This window comes from Rhinatrema bivittatum, chromosome 3 (assembly GCF_901001135.1).
Source record: "Rhinatrema bivittatum chromosome 3, aRhiBiv1.1, whole genome shotgun sequence".
Classification (NCBI taxonomy): domain Eukaryota; kingdom Metazoa; phylum Chordata; class Amphibia; order Gymnophiona; family Rhinatrematidae; genus Rhinatrema; species Rhinatrema bivittatum.
This window is the reverse complement of record NC_042617.1, coordinates 28,006,099-28,022,359: the sequence shown is the minus strand read 5'-3', so window position 1 is coordinate 28,022,359 and position 16,261 is coordinate 28,006,099. Positions and strand designations below refer to the sequence as shown.

Genomic DNA, 16,261 nt, shown 5'->3' with positions numbered 1-16,261 from the left:
TATCTGCTAGTCTTCCAAGGAATGGTTAAAAGAGAAGACAGAAGATTTATGTATTGGGGCAGTCGGATGATCTCAGAGGGGAAAGGGTTGTTTTTAAGTTTCCCTGTCCAGCATGAGCTGTGTATTCCCTCAAGTCTCTGAGCTAGGGCCAGTCCAGCATCTGCCTGGACATTGTTGAGTGAGCCCACAGAGCTGGTGCCAGGACCACAAAAGCCCAGCATCCGGACTCTTTCTTTCCGTACCCTCCGCTGAGGTTACGCACACCTTTCTCTTTCTCCTCTGGACTCCTTTGGGTTTCTTGGTCTCAGCACTGGATGGGCCGCTCTTTCTTTTACTCTCTTTCACACTGATGGGCGCCCCAGCATAGGCACCTGAAACTCACTTCTCGCGCCTCCTGCGTAAATCTTTGTCTTCTTTCCCTCCATAGAAACACCCACCTAGGACATGAAGTTTACCTTTTCAGAACAAGGATACTCTCCATCCACTGCTGGATCCTTCAGGAACAGCTACTTACAGTGCAGTATAGGAAGCACCACCACAGGGACGTTACTGAGTGGCCCTTTATGTTGCTTCCTCCTCCTCCTCCAGCTCCCAATCTTCTGTCCAGGAGACAGGACTTCTCCTTCTTGCGGTTCCAAACCTGCTGAGCAGAATGTTCTGGGTCTTTATTGATCAACACCCTGGACTACGCCATTGTGGCCACTGCTGGGGTGCCATACTGAATGGATGAGTCCACTCACTACTCTGACAAACTCAATATGTCCCCTTGGTGGGAGAAGTGCAGACTTTAGTGAAGGGGCCATATAGGCGCCTTTACATAATGAAAAAGTCTGTCCTGAAAATGAATTATTGTATTGCACTTGCATTAATAACGTATAATATTTCAGCCAAATACCCACGTGTGGCTGTGCTTTGCCTTGAAAAGGCTTCATCAGCCAGGTTCAGTGGTAACCCATTGTTGCTGCTTAAATCTGTCGGCACAAATTAAGATGGTAACTTTCGAACCAGTGCCCGGCTGCTCTTTGGCCCATGTGCGTCGGTGCGGTCCATTGTATAACTTGTGACGTATATGCACGCATGCCTGACTGAGCACATACGTGTGCTCAATTTTAAGTGGGGGCTTCTTCCGCATAAGTCGAGGAATTTTAAAAGGGGTGCGCATCCATGCCATTGCCACTGTCAGCAGTTCATCCACCAATTTGCCTAGTTAACAGCTAGGTCCTCCAAATCCCCCTGGTTGTATAGCTTACACTCCTCCCTGTTACCCCAGACCCTTTAAAATACCTGAGAAATGGCTCTTTCTGTTTATTTTTTAACCTACACCTCGTCCCTAGCAGAAGTAAATTTTGTGCCCCTGGACCTAGGTGCCCATCTCTTGACCACCCCCTGAAACGCCCATGCCCTGCCCCGCTCCTCCATGAAAACATTTGAGATGTGCGCGAAGCAGGACACACGCGTGTCTCTGGTCGGCTTGTAAAATTCGGTTGACGCACCTCAGCCCATCTTGAGTGCGCATCCCCCCCAACGGATGCGCGTGCCGGGCTTTTAAAATTCACCTTTCATGTTTTGCACCAGGAATAACACTGACATGGCTGGGTCTTTCTTTCATCCCTGAACACAGTCACATCTTCATTCTGCACGAAGCGGGCTTTGCTGGTCCTCGCTCTCACTTATAAATCCTTCAGTAACCAGCAGACATGCTTTCATTTTACCCAGCTAAGGTGCCCTTGTGAAACCAATCAAAGAGCTGCAAGCGCAGTGTGATTTGTGCATAGAAATAAACTGCTAAATACATGCAGATTGCCATTTGTAAGTCAGGGTGCCTCCGCTTCCCAGGGTCCCTGTGAAGTAAACATAGTAATTAGTACTTATAGCTTCTTGGAAATTATTTCTCAACCACGTCAACAATAGTAAGACATTATCCCTGCTAAAGTGCATGCAGTAATTTGCAAAGCATATGGAAATGCGATGATATGGAAGAATTATGTAGCAATTGCTGTAGGCGAAAGCCAAGACTGATTGCTGAATAAACTTCTCTTGTATATGAAGCGTTACTGTGGAATAAATGCAAGAACTTAATCACAGGCCCTTCTCAGTTAAGGTTTTCCCTGCCAGTGCTGAAATTATCCAGTTATCTTAACCCACTCAGCAGATCTTTGATAATTGACCCCATGGTGAATAAAGGGATACGGTTGATTAAAGTCTTAACAACTTCTTTTTTCTTTTTCATCTTTAAGGAAATACATAGAGACCCTCAGTTGCTGGTGGAAGGCGCTAGCAGATTTGATATTGTCCAAGGAGATATAGGTAAGATATGTTAGTTTCCTTATGTAACCCCTGGGCTGCTAGTCCCGGGTAAAGGCCCAGGAACCACACCTCATAGTATCTTAAGCTGCAGTCTTCCTATGATTTTAAATGTTGTCAAACAATCCAGGATTTCCTGAGCGGGAGGAGAATAATCTTCTGGGCCCCGTGCATTGCAATCACATTAAAGTCACTGGTAAACAGCACTAATAATCACAGCAGCGATAATCACCCTAGAAGCATTGGGTGGTTTCCAACATAACTTTATTGATGAATGATGTAACTGATGAAAGCCCTTCAGTTGTTTCAACCGTCGATATCACAAATTCAAAGGCTTTAAAAAAATTTGTGACCTTCCTTCGTTTTAGTGAATTTAGTTGAATGGCTAAATTTAAGTGCAGTTAAAAAGTCCAATTTCTCTTCCTCTCCAATCAATGTTAGGGCAGTTGTTAAGCTCCCTTTCAGGTGATAGGGGGCAGTTCCTTTTGTTCAATGTAGTCAAAGTCCTTACAGAAAAATCCCAATCACTCCTACCTCTCCTGACGTTCTTCTTCTCCTCTCCTTACACACAGTCAGGGGTGGATTCCCGATGACCACCGGCCCGGGGATTCGCCACCCAGGCCGGCCCAGGAGATACCACGTGGTCTGCCGAGCGCGGCTCTGTCACGGCCGCGCTCGGCAGACCACGTGACTAGAGCGACCCCCCCATAGGCTAATCCGCCCCTGCACACAGTGCTTAATAAGCACTTCCCTTACTCCTAGCAACTCCTTGACATGAGAGTGCACCTACCAGCAGGTACAGAGCCTCCTTCTCTCCCTTTCACTCGCTCATCCAGGAATGGATCAGAACCCGCTCCTCCTCAGAACTCCTCACAGTTCACCCGTGTTCTCAGACTGAGGAACACCCTTCCCTGATTTTACTCACACTGAGCCTTCTGTTGAGCACTCATGCACGCTGGAAAAATAAATGTTTCAGGACAGGGGAAACCAAAAGACGAGATAAGGAGGACGGAAAAAAAAAATCCTGTCTCAGGAGACACAAACAGATTTCCAGACATGGTCTGCGCCGTTTCCGACACATTCCTTCAAAAGAGTGAAAGCTATCTGCCGTTTTTTTTTCTGAACCCAGGTCTCAATCCAGAGATCCCAGAGGCCTTCCTCCTGAAACGCAAGGAAAAGCAGGGAACAACAGTGGACCCGCCGGCCCTGGAAAGGTCAACATAAGATTCCGCATCCTAAGATGGTGGCAGGGGTTTATATACTCTAAGAGGGAACTACAATCCCACACTAGCTATTTTTCTATTCTCTGGTACTGGTAAAGATCTAAGGAGATCTCTATACTTAAAAATATGTTTTGGTCCACCAAAGAATTGCTTTGCTCGTTTGGCCTTTGCAATGTCCAGTTGCCATGGTCTGTAACCTTGATAGGCAGCGCAGTGCTAAAAGCTGGGATGGGCCCCTCCTCGTGTCCCTATAGAGATATAACACAGGTCACCAAACTGTCCTGTTGGGGAGCCCCTGCAGGTCAGCCAGCCTTGGATTCAGAGTTTGTTTATGCATTTATTTATTCATCCAGCCATTCATATTTCTCTGTCACCTTACAAAGTTGCCCAAGACAGTTTACAGTACTAAAGTAATGTTTATTCGTATGCACACATAACAGGAATATAACATAAAGCCTGGCTTACAAACTGCAAGTATATCAGGTAACTTAGGCAGGTGATAGGCTTGGCGCTCATTACTGTTAGGTTCCCTGGTCCTGCCAGTACTCACAGGTAGGAGTTTGTGGCTGAAGCAGCGGGGAGGAGTCTGGAACGTGGAGCTGGAGCTGCAATGTAAAACGGGAACTGGAACTTGGAGTGGGGAACAGAGTCTGGACTGAAACATGGATCTGGAACTGGGGTGTGAAACTGGGACTAAAACAGAGTCAGAGCTCGGCACGTGAACTGGAACTTGGCGTGGATCCAGAGCTGGGCCATGGCACAGGGACCAGAACTGGATGCGGGAACAGAACTGAAGCAGCGACTGGATCTTGCAGACTGAATCTGCAGCTTGGAGCAAGGACTGGATCTTGCAGACTGGAATAACGATTGGGTTTGCAACTTGGTGTCAGGACTGAGGCTGGGAGCTGCAGCTGGAGCTTGGCAAGATGGAAGCAGGGCAGGGACTGGAACTGGAAACTGCATCTGAAGCAGGAACCCTGGCTGGGCAAGACTGAAGCCAGAACAGAAACCTGGGGCTGAAAACCGAGGCAAGGAGCAGAGCTTCCCCAGGAAAGGAGAGAGTTCACCTTGCTAGAGAACTTGGATAGCCTTCTGGTTACCGTGAACATCCTGTTCCTAGCAACCCCCCCTTTAAGCCGGCTTTGGCCAATTCAGTCCTCTGAGGAGAGTGGCCATCTTCTTATGACTCTTGACCCTAGTTTCTTCCAGTTCCTGAGTAGCTCTGTGCTAAGGCCTCCCCAGCCCTTTATCTCCCTGGCTGTTGCTAGTTTGAACCCCATTAACACCTTCCTCTGACAGCTACAAGACTTTGATCCAGTTTAGGTACATGAACGTTTTAGATGCTCTCAAACATACATGGAGAAGAGATCACATCTCCCCCATTCTCAAAAACCTACACTGGCTGCCAATACACTTCAGAGTTATTCACAAGTCCATCACCATCATCTATAAAGCAATCCATCACCAATGCTCCACTCGATCTACAAATCCCTCTCAGACGACATACCTCCACCAGACCCATCAGAGAAGCTTACAGAGGATCACTACTCGTTCCGCAAACCAAATCCACCCTCACCATCTAACTTTCAGAGACCAGGCCTTCTCCACAGCCGGACCCTCGTTATGGAATTCCATTCCCCCGGATCTGAGACAAGAACCATGCCTACTAACTTTCAGAAAAAGGCTTAAGACTTGGCTGTTTAAACAAGCCTTTCCAGATCCTAACTGAAGCACCGCAACAACTTCAGTGAGACACTACAAATAATGTAAATAATCAATCCTATAATTGCTCAGTTCATCTAGCTCTCACTCTTCCCCCAGTTAGATTAACCCTGTTTCAATGTAACTTTACGGCTTCTATGCACATGTTCAATGTTCTGTTTCTAACACCCCCTGTTATCTGTAAACCGGCATGATGTGATTGTATCACGAATGCTGGTATAGAAAAAACCTCTAAATAAATAAATAAATAAATAAATAAATAAATAAATAAATAAATAAATAAATGGAGAACTTCCAGATCCATATAGCATCTCAGTTTGGCTCTCCTAACCATTGAGAGGTACATATTCAGCCATGGGCTGTCTGGATAAGTTAAGTGAGTAAACTTATCCGGTTAACTTAGACCAGGTATTCAGCTGTAGATGGCAGCTGATTAAATCCAAAGTTAGTAGGGCAGCACTTTGACATGATTAAAGTTATCTAGATTACTTAGTCAGATAATGCCGAATATTGGTGTTATTGGAATAACTTTGCCTGCTCCAGAATGCTTCTGATTTATATGGACAATGTTATCTTTATAAACACTTAACTAGATAAATCAGAGGAAGTCAGTGTGGCAGGATTTTTAAATCCCATGGTTTTATCCCGCTAAGTCCCGAATTTATCTAGATAAATCTTCTAATTATGGACCTCCTAATTGCCAGGAACACTAAGGTGTTCCCCTATGTATTCCTTGAGGACCAATCCAGGTTCCTCGGGGACAGGATTTCACATCGGGCTCCATGCACAATCTCTTAGGCTGAATTTCCAGAAGCCACTTTGTGGCTTGGAGGCAAAACACCAGCCTCCGACTGGAGCAGATCCCTCCTCAAAGTTGGACAATGCTCTCTTTCACCTAACACGGACACCGGCTGTTCCTTTTTTACATTCCGTAAATGCCAAACGGAAAATGTTCACTTGCTAGACAGTGTTGGAGTGAGCAACAGGAAATGGATGGATATCCTCAGGACCTGACAGGTAGGTAGTTCTAAGAGATCCGAATTGGCCAATGTCAGAGATAGGATGCTGGAATCTGCAGATCCCTGGGCTGACCCAGCTTGGCAATTTCTTATGTTCTTATTTAAATACACCTTGTTTGTGGCAACACATCCAGTGTTATAACCCTTTGCATTGTTTGGGAATTTTTGTATTGGGCCAGTATCTTTTGTTCCCTGCCTGGCAAGCACAAAGCAAAAGAGACTCTGCACATGCAATGGATTTACAGTCTGCTCTACCTCCATGGAGGCTGGGATGTAGTAAAGCAGTGGTTCCCAATCCTGTCCTGGGACCCCCCCCCCCCCCCCGGCCGGTCGGGTTTTCAGGATATCCACAATGAATATGCATAAGATCAAATTTGCATGTTATGGAGGCGGTGCGTGCAAATTTTCTCTCATGCATATTTTTTGTGGATATTCTGAAAACCCGACTGGCTTGGGGGGGTCCCCAGGACAGGGTTGGGAACCACTATAGTAAAGGATTTTCTCAGTTTTGAGTCTATGTACAAAAAAAAAAAAAAAGGAGAACAAAACTCAGCACACCTGGCCCAAAATCCTGGGTCTAAGAGTCTGATTCACTAAGACGTTGCTCCTATTCTGTGTTTTTGGTGGGGAAGAAAAAAAAAGCTTATTGGGTGTGTGTGTGTGCGTGGCTGTCGTGGTGGTTGGCGTTGCAAAAGTGGCCTTCCAATGACAGCAGTCCCGGGAGTAGAATGTAGGCTGTGACACTGTGGACAATAAGACAGCCCCTGCCTGCTGACATTCAGAGGTCTCTTATCTGTCTGTTACTCTACTGTATTCTAATCTATAGCCACCAAGCCACTAAAACCACCATTACCACCCTGCTTATTTCACCAGTTAACTGCCGGGCTTCTTCACCACGGCCTTAAGCATGGGTAATCCAAAGCTATTATGTCTACAAAGTGACATTTAGCACTGTAGGAACGCATACATAAGTAATGCTGGAATGCCAATTAGATTAAAAAAAAAAAAAAGTCTTTTATTGCTGCTTAGCGAAGGTGACCGGGGATATTGGGAAATGTGCTCTCTAACCACTTATGGCATGCTGAGAACTGAATTTATGGCCCTCAAGCCTCTGTGTTCCCAGACTTTTCGGCTAGGCACATAAAAGGTGTTTCTGCAGAGCGCAGTGGTGGGGGTGAAGCAGTAACCAGGTCTCCTTTTTTGTCTCTCGCTCTTTGGAGGTGACTGCTGGGTCCTGGCTGCCCTGGGTGCTCTGACGACACAACGGCGGTTTCTGGAAAACGTGCTGCCAGGAAATCAGGGATTCACGCAGTCCTACTCTGGAATCTTCCACTTCCGGGTACGTAACGCCCCCCGCCGGTGCTGCCCCGTTAACCGCGGCTCTTTGTGTTACAGGCTTGCCGCATGGCATGCTGCACATCTGTGGAATAGAGATTGGGGTGGGTATCAGCTGTAATCTTCCACAGAACGGCCCATCCTGCTAAAAGAGATCAGAGCAAAGAGAAAATCAGCTTCTCTGGGAACCAATCACCTGCCTTTTATGCAGGTAAAATTTGGATGGAAAATAGCATGCTTAGGGCCAGATTTTAAGAATTGTGCGCAAGCGTAGATTTGTGCGCGCAACCCAGCGTGCACAGATCTATGCCCGATTTTATAACATGCGCGCGCAGCCGCGCGCATGTTATAAAATCCAGGGTCGGCGCGTGCAAGGGGGTGCACAATTGTGCAACTTGCGCGGGCCGAGCCTCGCAGCCTTCCTCTGTTCTCTCCAAGGCCGCTCCGAAATCGGGAACTTTCCGACCGCCCCACCCTTCCCCTCCCTAACCCGCCCCCCAGCCCTACCTAAACCACCCCCTTACCTTTAACTTCTAAGTTGCGCCTGCCTTCGGTCAGGCGAAGGTTGTGCGCGCTGGCCAACGGCCGTCCCGCGATCCTGGGAACAGTGGCAAATGGCCACTGTGCCTGGAGGCTCCAGCCCCACCCTCTCCCCACCCCCTTTTTCAAACCCCGGGACATATGCGCATCCCGGGGCTTGTGCGTATCACTGGGCCTATGCAAAATAGGCACGCGAAGGGTTTTAAAATGGTTACACGCGTATATTACACGCGTAACCCTTTTAAAATCTGCCTCTTAGTGTTGGAAAATAAAAGTCTGCCTGCTTTTATTTTCCAATTCCATCCCCCTTCCCGCATGAAAACAAAATGCCCCGGGGGATGCCTCCTCTATATGCTGCTGAAGGTACCCGCGGCCTGAAACAGCAGACACACTTTTCAGCCGCGGGCAATTTTCACAGAGCCAGTTAGGCAAACTGGATAAATCGCCCTTTACTCCGCTAAATGTCTTTGAAGTAATGGGGAATAAGATCAAATTTTAAAACAAAACAAGGTATTAAGGGTCACAAAAAAATTCAGCATTTTCTAGATGTTACGGGAGGAGTCATCGTACAACAGCCCGCTCAAAAAAAAGTTGGCAAATGTGCACGATTTTCAGCGTGAACCCACGCTTGTATGTCCACTTTGAAAATTACTCCACACAGGTGCGCCTGCTCACCTGTGCACAGAACCTTTCCCGGAGATTTGATGCACGTACTTTGGAAAATGCAAAAAGCATGGGCTTAAAATCGAAATCCCTCCCCAGCCCCGCCCCAGGGAATGCCTCCGCTCAGTCCAGTTTAACGTTCACACGCATACAGGACAAACACCTGCGAGTTTACCCGTATATCGGGTATGGGTGAATACGTGCCTTTACCTATTACCCTCAATGCTGTGTTACCGCTGAAAGGACATAAGTTTCACTTTCTACCTTTAAGACACTTTACTGCACTTCATATATGCTGTAGAGACCCTTCACTCAAGCACAGTCAAAGGCATTCGGGTTCTAACTGGACCACAGTTGAAAGGGTTTTGGGTTTCTCCCTGTTCCTGTGGTGGAGATGGAGCAAAACCTCTTAACCCCAATATGTGAGCACAAAGAACAGCTCTGCCCCTAATAACGGATGTGAGCGCAAAACTCTCCATCACTCCTACCGCCATGCGTAAACACAAACAGCTCTTCCACCCCGACACCATATACAATGAACAACTATTCTATGCCCAGCACAGTATGTAAAACACAAACAGCAACTCCAGCCTTGACACTGTGCAAGCCTTATCAGCTCTTCCTCACCTGAAGCCAGCCGTTCCACGTAAATGCCTTCAGCAGGCACGCACAGTTTAGTTTATTATCCTCATAGTCAATATCACTTTTTTCATATATATATATATATATATATAGATAGATAGATAGATAGATAGATAGATAGATAGATCACCCAATTCTGATTTGACTGAATGGGGCATGGGTTCCATTTCAATGCACACAAGACGCTAAGCTGTGGTCTTTTACACCCAATTAATACCACAGGACGTCCGTTAAGACAGCAAGAACGCTTGCTTATGTCCCCAGGCGCTGTAGCATCGGTTCAAGGACTGAGTTCACTGACTTATTTAACTTATAAATTCCGTACAGTGCCTGACTGGAAAGAAAATTCTAGCACATTGAATAAAATAATAGGATAAAGATATTTCAGATGTGCACAATAAGGGGACATTTTTCATGCTCAGGCATGTCAGTCGGAAGCACAGGCCATGCCTCTTCTTGCAAGCTCGCACTGCTGTGGGAGCCTTTACTGCCACTCAGCTTCCCCTGCTCCCCTCAGAAATGATACCCCCATCCTATGGCCGTCTCACTGCAGTGTTTGGCACCGTGTGTATGTGTGTGTGGGGGGGGGTGTGTTAAGTAATTATCGCTAGCTGGAACCTTTGGCACTTGGGGGGGGGAGAAACGGGGAAATGCATGCGCACGAACGTAGGAACGCTATCCCTTCCCCCAGGGGCGGGCCAGAACAGCGAAATAACGTCTGCCTCCGCCACCGTGGCCTTGTCGCAAGGCGTGAGAGAGAATCCATGGATTCATAGGACTCCTGACGAGTCGCGCTGTGCGCCGCGGCCCCTGAAACGGGACCCGCTCGTTTTCACGTGAGGCCCCAGAGCCTATGGGTGTGAACGCTCCTGTGATGACGCCACCACGGCCCCCACGAGCCCGCCAGCCTCCGTCCGTTGGTACTGAACCGTTGCTCTTTTTTTTCTCTTTTCAGTTCTGGCAGTTTGGAGAGTGGGTGGACGTGGTGGTAGACGACAGGCTGCCGTTCCTGAATGGGAAGTACCTGTCCGTCCAGCCCCGCAGCTGCAACGAATTCTGGCCATCCCTGCTGGAAAAAGCATACGCCAAGTAAAGTATACTTTTTGCTCAATTGTTAAATGTTATTGCAAGTTGAACCTTGTAAACCGTTATGGTGGCTTTACCGAATGACGGTATATAAAACTCAACAAATAAATAAATAAATAAATGCGCCGCCAGGTTTCTCTCCGCACTCAGCGAAGCCTTCCTTGTGCTTTTTTTTTTTTTTTATGATTTCTTCCTTGTTCTTGGTATCTGACAAGTTCTTGTTTGGGTCTGGCACATTCCATAGAAACTTAATAAATAAATAAATAAATAGAAAGGAACCCTTAACAAATATTTTCAAAATAATAATATCAGCAGATGAGAACTAGGGTCAGATTATGTTGCAAGGATGCACTTCACCGGCCTGTAACGCATCAGTGCATGCCCAGTCGTCTTTGATGTCTTCAGAAGTGACATTGGGGAAGGGTTACAAGGGATAGTGCGCCTGATTGTGGATGATATATGAAGTTCTGCAGCAGAGTCAGTATTGAAGGGGCATTGATAAGATGCAAAATTAACAAACTGCAAAAGCTTGGTCAAGGGTCTGGCAACTATAATCGGGTGAAGAAAAAGCAAAGCATTCATTTGAGTTGAGAGGGGGCGATGTGGGAATATGGAATAACCAAATAGGAAAGAGAGCTGGCGGTCTTCCTTCAAACTGACCTTAAGGTAGCCAGTCAGGGTGACAAGGCAGTTGTAAACGGCAATAAGTTAGTTGGCCACATAAAGAAGTGCCGCCAGTAGAAAGCGGAAAGTGATGTGACCTCTCTGTAGGTCTCGGGAGACCAAAAGGCCATTGATAAACTGGAAGCAATTAAAAGAAGGGCCAGCAAAATGCTGCATTATATGTAGGGAGAGAGCTTCGTTTTCAGTTTTTGTTTTATTTTTTTCCCTGGGAATTTCAATATTATAACAAAAAAAAAAATCAGTGGAAAAATGACTTTTCCTCTAATTCTGCTCTTTGTTACAATAAAGCATTTTTTCTACTGATTTATTTTATATAATATTGAAATTCCCAAGAAAACGAAGGTCCTTTTTATATACCATGCATAGAGGTATCGAAGGAGCTAAAGATATAGAAGTTAATTATCAAACTAATTTCTGCATGCTAGACATTGTTTTACACGCAAAGTTGGGGGGTTTATAAAACTGCCCACCTAGTGTCCAGGCAAATTTACATGCATATGTCATGCCGCCATGTACCTTTATTCGGACTGTACAGAGACGTTCCCAGGGGTGGGGTTTTCACTTATGCACATATTTTTCGATGTTCAAAGGTTTATGTAGGAATTTATAATAGAAATGTATACACTTTGAATAGCAGGTATAATTTATGTGGGTATTTTAGGTGAGATAATTGACAAAGTGAACCTATGTGCGTACATTCCCTCTGAATTCTGGTGCAACTTAAGCATGGTATTCACCACAAAGGTTAATTGCAATGTTTATTTATTTATTTATTTATTTATTTATTTATTTATTTATTTAAGTTTTTTTATATACCAACATTCAAGACAGAAGTCCCATCATGCTGGTTCACAAGGAACAGGGATGCACAATATAATAAACAATGTTACAAAATTACAAAAATAAACAATGTTACAAAATTACCCTCCCTATCTCTAGAAGAAAGAAAGGAAAGGGAAGGTATGATACAAACATTCAATATCTAGCAGGTCTTCGACAAAGTGTCAAAAGGAAGCATCTTCCACAGAATGGAAAAACCAAAGGAAGGGAGACTCAAAAGGAATTGTTTGACTGAGAAGTTAATGGAAATCTGGAACAGGCTTCCAGTGGAGACAGAATTCAAGATTGTATGGGAAAGACACAAAGAAATCCTTAGCGGTGGAGGCCGGGGGGAGATAGTGGGAGAAAGCCACAGACTGAATAAGACCTATGATACCAAGTACAGTAGGCAGGCCAAGTGGTTCTTATTTGCCAGAATCTTTTATTGGTTCTAGGTAATTCCAATTCAGAAAAACCATTCTGCCCGTCAATGCCACCAACAATTTGGGAAGGGCAAATGTAAAACGATTTTACCCAGGTAAAATCAGCAGCTGAAATTATTCCTCCCCCCCAGGCCCAGCTCTAACGGGTGTGCATACCATGCAATTGCACAGAGTGGCTCACCTGGAGGGGCGGCAGAAGAAGAAGCAGCCTGCAAGGCTGCTGGTTGGCCCCATCCCACTGGCAGCCAAGAAGAGGAAGAGGCCCATAAAGCCACCGGTAGATCATATCCCACCTGCGGCCCAGAAGTAGAGGATGCCCACAAGGCTGCCAGTAGACTCTACCCCACAGGGGTTCCATAAAAGGATGAGACCCAGATGACAGATCCTGTCATTGAGGCCTCAGCCTAGACCGGAGCTTAAGCCCAGGTCTGATGCTGGGGCTCAGTCCAGAGGCTGGATCCTGATGCCTGAGCCTCAGTCTAGGCCAGAGATGGCAAACTTCAGTCCTCAAGTGCCACAAACAGGCCAGGTTTTCAGGATATCCACAAGGAATATGCATGAGATAGATTTGCATACAATGGAGGCATTGCATGCAAATCTTTTTCATGCATATTCATTATAGATAACCTGAAAACCTGGCCTGTTTGTGGCCCTCAAGGACCCAATGATGGGGCCTCGACCCAGGGTCAGACCCTGCCCCCAAGGCCAGAGCACTGACAGTGTCGGTCCTCTTCTTATCTTCTTCTGCAAATGACGGCGTCTGCTGGGGAAGATGCACTGGATTTACTCTAATGCTTCCCCATCAGGACCTGGCCTCTGGACTGGGTTCGAGCATTGAGCATTGGGACCCAGCCTCTGGACTTGACTCTGATCTAGGTACAGACCCAGGTGTTGGGGCCCAGCCTCTGGGCCAGGAGCTGGCATGTGGCCTGGGCCTGGACTCCGGCTTAGGCATCAAGAGCTGATCTGGCTGTAGTGTCAGATACCCGATGAATCAGGTAAGTTGGGGGTCAGGAAATTTCCCCGACCCTGGCAACATTTTTCAGGGGAACCTGGGCCTTTGCTCATGTTTCAGCAGAGGCCTTGGCATTGGCTGGCCTAGGCATTCAGGCCTAGGCCACCTTCCCTGCTTTGGGTCTCACCTTATGTCCTAGGCCAAAGGCTCCTGATTTGGGCTTTGGTCTGTGCCCTAGACCATGGCCCCTACCTTGGGTCTTTGCCTAGGCTGACGTGCCAACGTCGCACTTGGGCATAAGCTACGGACCCTGCTTTGGACCTCGGCCTATGCCCTAGGCGAGGCCCCAGAATCATGACTAGACCTAAGTCCAACCAGAGATTTTAACCGAATTAAATTAATAAGATTTGTTTAATTTGGGGAGCCCTTCAATTTATGAAACAAATTGTCCCTTATTCATCGCATTTGACAAAGTTGGTTAAAACAAATGCACACCCCCTACCATTTACAGCTATCAGCTTTACTCATTTGGCATCTTCCATAGGTATATCATTCTCAAAATGCTTTCAGAAATAGGAGGCTGTAATGGTGGTTATATCCTAATCTGTATTTACAAAACATTGGGTTCTAATTCCTCCTAAAAGTATCTCTATTTCTAGACTTTTGAAGTTAGGGAGTAGGTAACCCTGGAGGGAAGGATGCCCATAGCCTCTGGACTCATTACTTCGAGGATGCCCGCAGAAACTGGAATCTTTGCCTAAGAAACTCATGGCAACTGGAGACATCACACTAGAGTCTTGTCAGCAAAAAGGGTCCACAGATAAGTGTGCACAGCTATACCCAGGAAACACACACTAGGTCTGGTCAGACTAAGAACATTTTACTGATCTCAATTGTAAAAGCAAGAAAAAAAAGAGAAAAACTGTAAGAAGAAAACAAACATACACACAGAAAAAAGGATACTTACCTCAAGGGACTCTTATAAGAAGTACCTGTAAAGAGAAAAACGATACAAAGAATCAATTTCTTAAAATACAAACTGTAAATACAAACAGAGCAAATACAAAAATAATACTTGTCTGACTCATAGTTAATTAGGGATGTGCATTCGTCTAGGACAATTAGGCAATTTCAACGAAATTTCCTAATTTGTCCTGGTTCGGGGAGACTGAAACCAGAACTAGTTTTTCCTGAAATTGTGGGAAAAATTCGTTTTCGGGTTTAGTGTGCACAAACTTCCCATTAGTATGCGCTAATGTAAAAATGTTAGCACGCACTAACAGGAGTTAGTGCGCACTAATCCGAAATTCTGGTCCCCCTGAATTTAAAAGGCCCAAATCGCGGGAAATACGAAAAATCTATAGTTAATTTCACCATAAAGTTCTACAAGAAACAGGAATATAATTGTTAATAGTGTTTCTAGGTAGATTTTATACTAACAGAAAAAGGTTGAAATGTTTCAAAATTTCTAATTGTTATTGAAATATATATATAAAAGAGAAAAAAACCTTTTCTTGAAGTATTATTTAAAAAATACCTGTTGAAAGATCTTAAGCATATGTTACATTGTTTATTGCCAGCTGTTTCCTAATTCATTTTTTTTTTTTAGTACAATAAAAATGGTTAGACCTTTTTCTCTAGGATCGTTTATTATTGAGGTTCTCACAATTGTCCTCTTTATCAAGGATGTTTCCAAGCTTTATCCCTGCTTTTCCCACCCTACCTCTAGGATTCTGGCTGGGTGGGTTATATTTTACCACACTAAACCCAGCAGGAAAGAGGGCTTTTCAGGTGACCCACTCAAGGAAAAACTGTGGGATCCTTACTTACCTTCACTCCCTCATCCTGGCACACCAACGTGGCAGTTCACAAATGCATATTAAAAAGCATAGCAGGCAGTTCTGCTAAGGCAATTTTCAAAGCAAACCGCTATATGTAAGTTTGTCTTGAAAACTGGTGTAACTTATGCCTCACAAATCTGCTTCACTTTTTTGAAGGAGTTAATAAACATGTGGATAAAGGTGAACCAGTAGATTTAGTATATTTGGATTTTCAGAAGGCGTTTGACAAAGATCCTCATGAGAGGCTTCTAGGAAAAGTAAAAAGTCATGGGATAGGTGGCGATCTCCTTTCGTGGATTGCAAACTGGCTAAAAGACAGGAAACAGAGAGTAGGATTAAATGGACAATTTTCTCAGTGGAAGGGAGTGGGCAGTGGAGTGCCTCAGGGATCTGTATTGGGACCCTTACTTTTCAATATATTTATAAATGATCTGGAAAGAAATACGATGAGTGAGATAATCAAATTTGCAGATGATACAAAATTGTTCAGAGTAGTTAAATCACAAGCAGATTGTGATAAATTGCAGGAAGACCTTGTGAGACTGGAAAATTGGGCTTCAAAATGGCAGATGAAATTTAATGTGGATAAGTGCAAGGTGATGCATATAGGGAAAAATAACCCTTGCTATAATTACACAATGTTGGGTTCCATATTAGGTGCTACAACCCAAGAAAGATCTAGGTGTCATAGTGGATAACACATTGAAATCGTCGGTTCAGTGTGCTGCGGCAGTCAAAAAAGCAAACAGAATGTTGGGAATTATTAGAAAGGGAATGGGTAATAAAACGGAAAATGTCATAATGCCTCTGTATCGCTCCATGGTGAGACCGCACCTTGAATACTGTGTACAATTCTGGTCGCCGCATCTCAAAAAAGATATAATTGCGATGGAGAAGGTACAGAGAAGGGCGACCAAAATGATAAGGGGAATGGAACAACTCCCCTATGAGGAAAGACTAAAGAGGTTAGGACTTTTCAGCTTGG

The 16,261-nt window shown here is 45.2% G+C and overlaps 1 protein-coding gene across 2 annotated transcripts in view; it reads left to right on the top strand.

Annotated features, from left to right (window-relative positions):
* LOC115086739 (calpain-13-like) overlaps nucleotides 1-16,261 on the top strand; it is a 229,993-nt gene that overhangs the window by 117,474 nt on the left and 96,258 nt on the right. For both annotated transcript variants that reach the window (XM_029593017.1, XM_029593018.1), the window contains exons 3-5: nucleotides 2,238-2,307; nucleotides 7,489-7,607; nucleotides 10,404-10,537. In XM_029593017.1, the coding sequence (XP_029448877.1) occupies nucleotides 2,238-2,307; nucleotides 7,489-7,607; nucleotides 10,404-10,537 (323 nt within the window). The remainder of the gene's footprint in view (nucleotides 1-2,237; nucleotides 2,308-7,488; nucleotides 7,608-10,403; nucleotides 10,538-16,261) is intronic.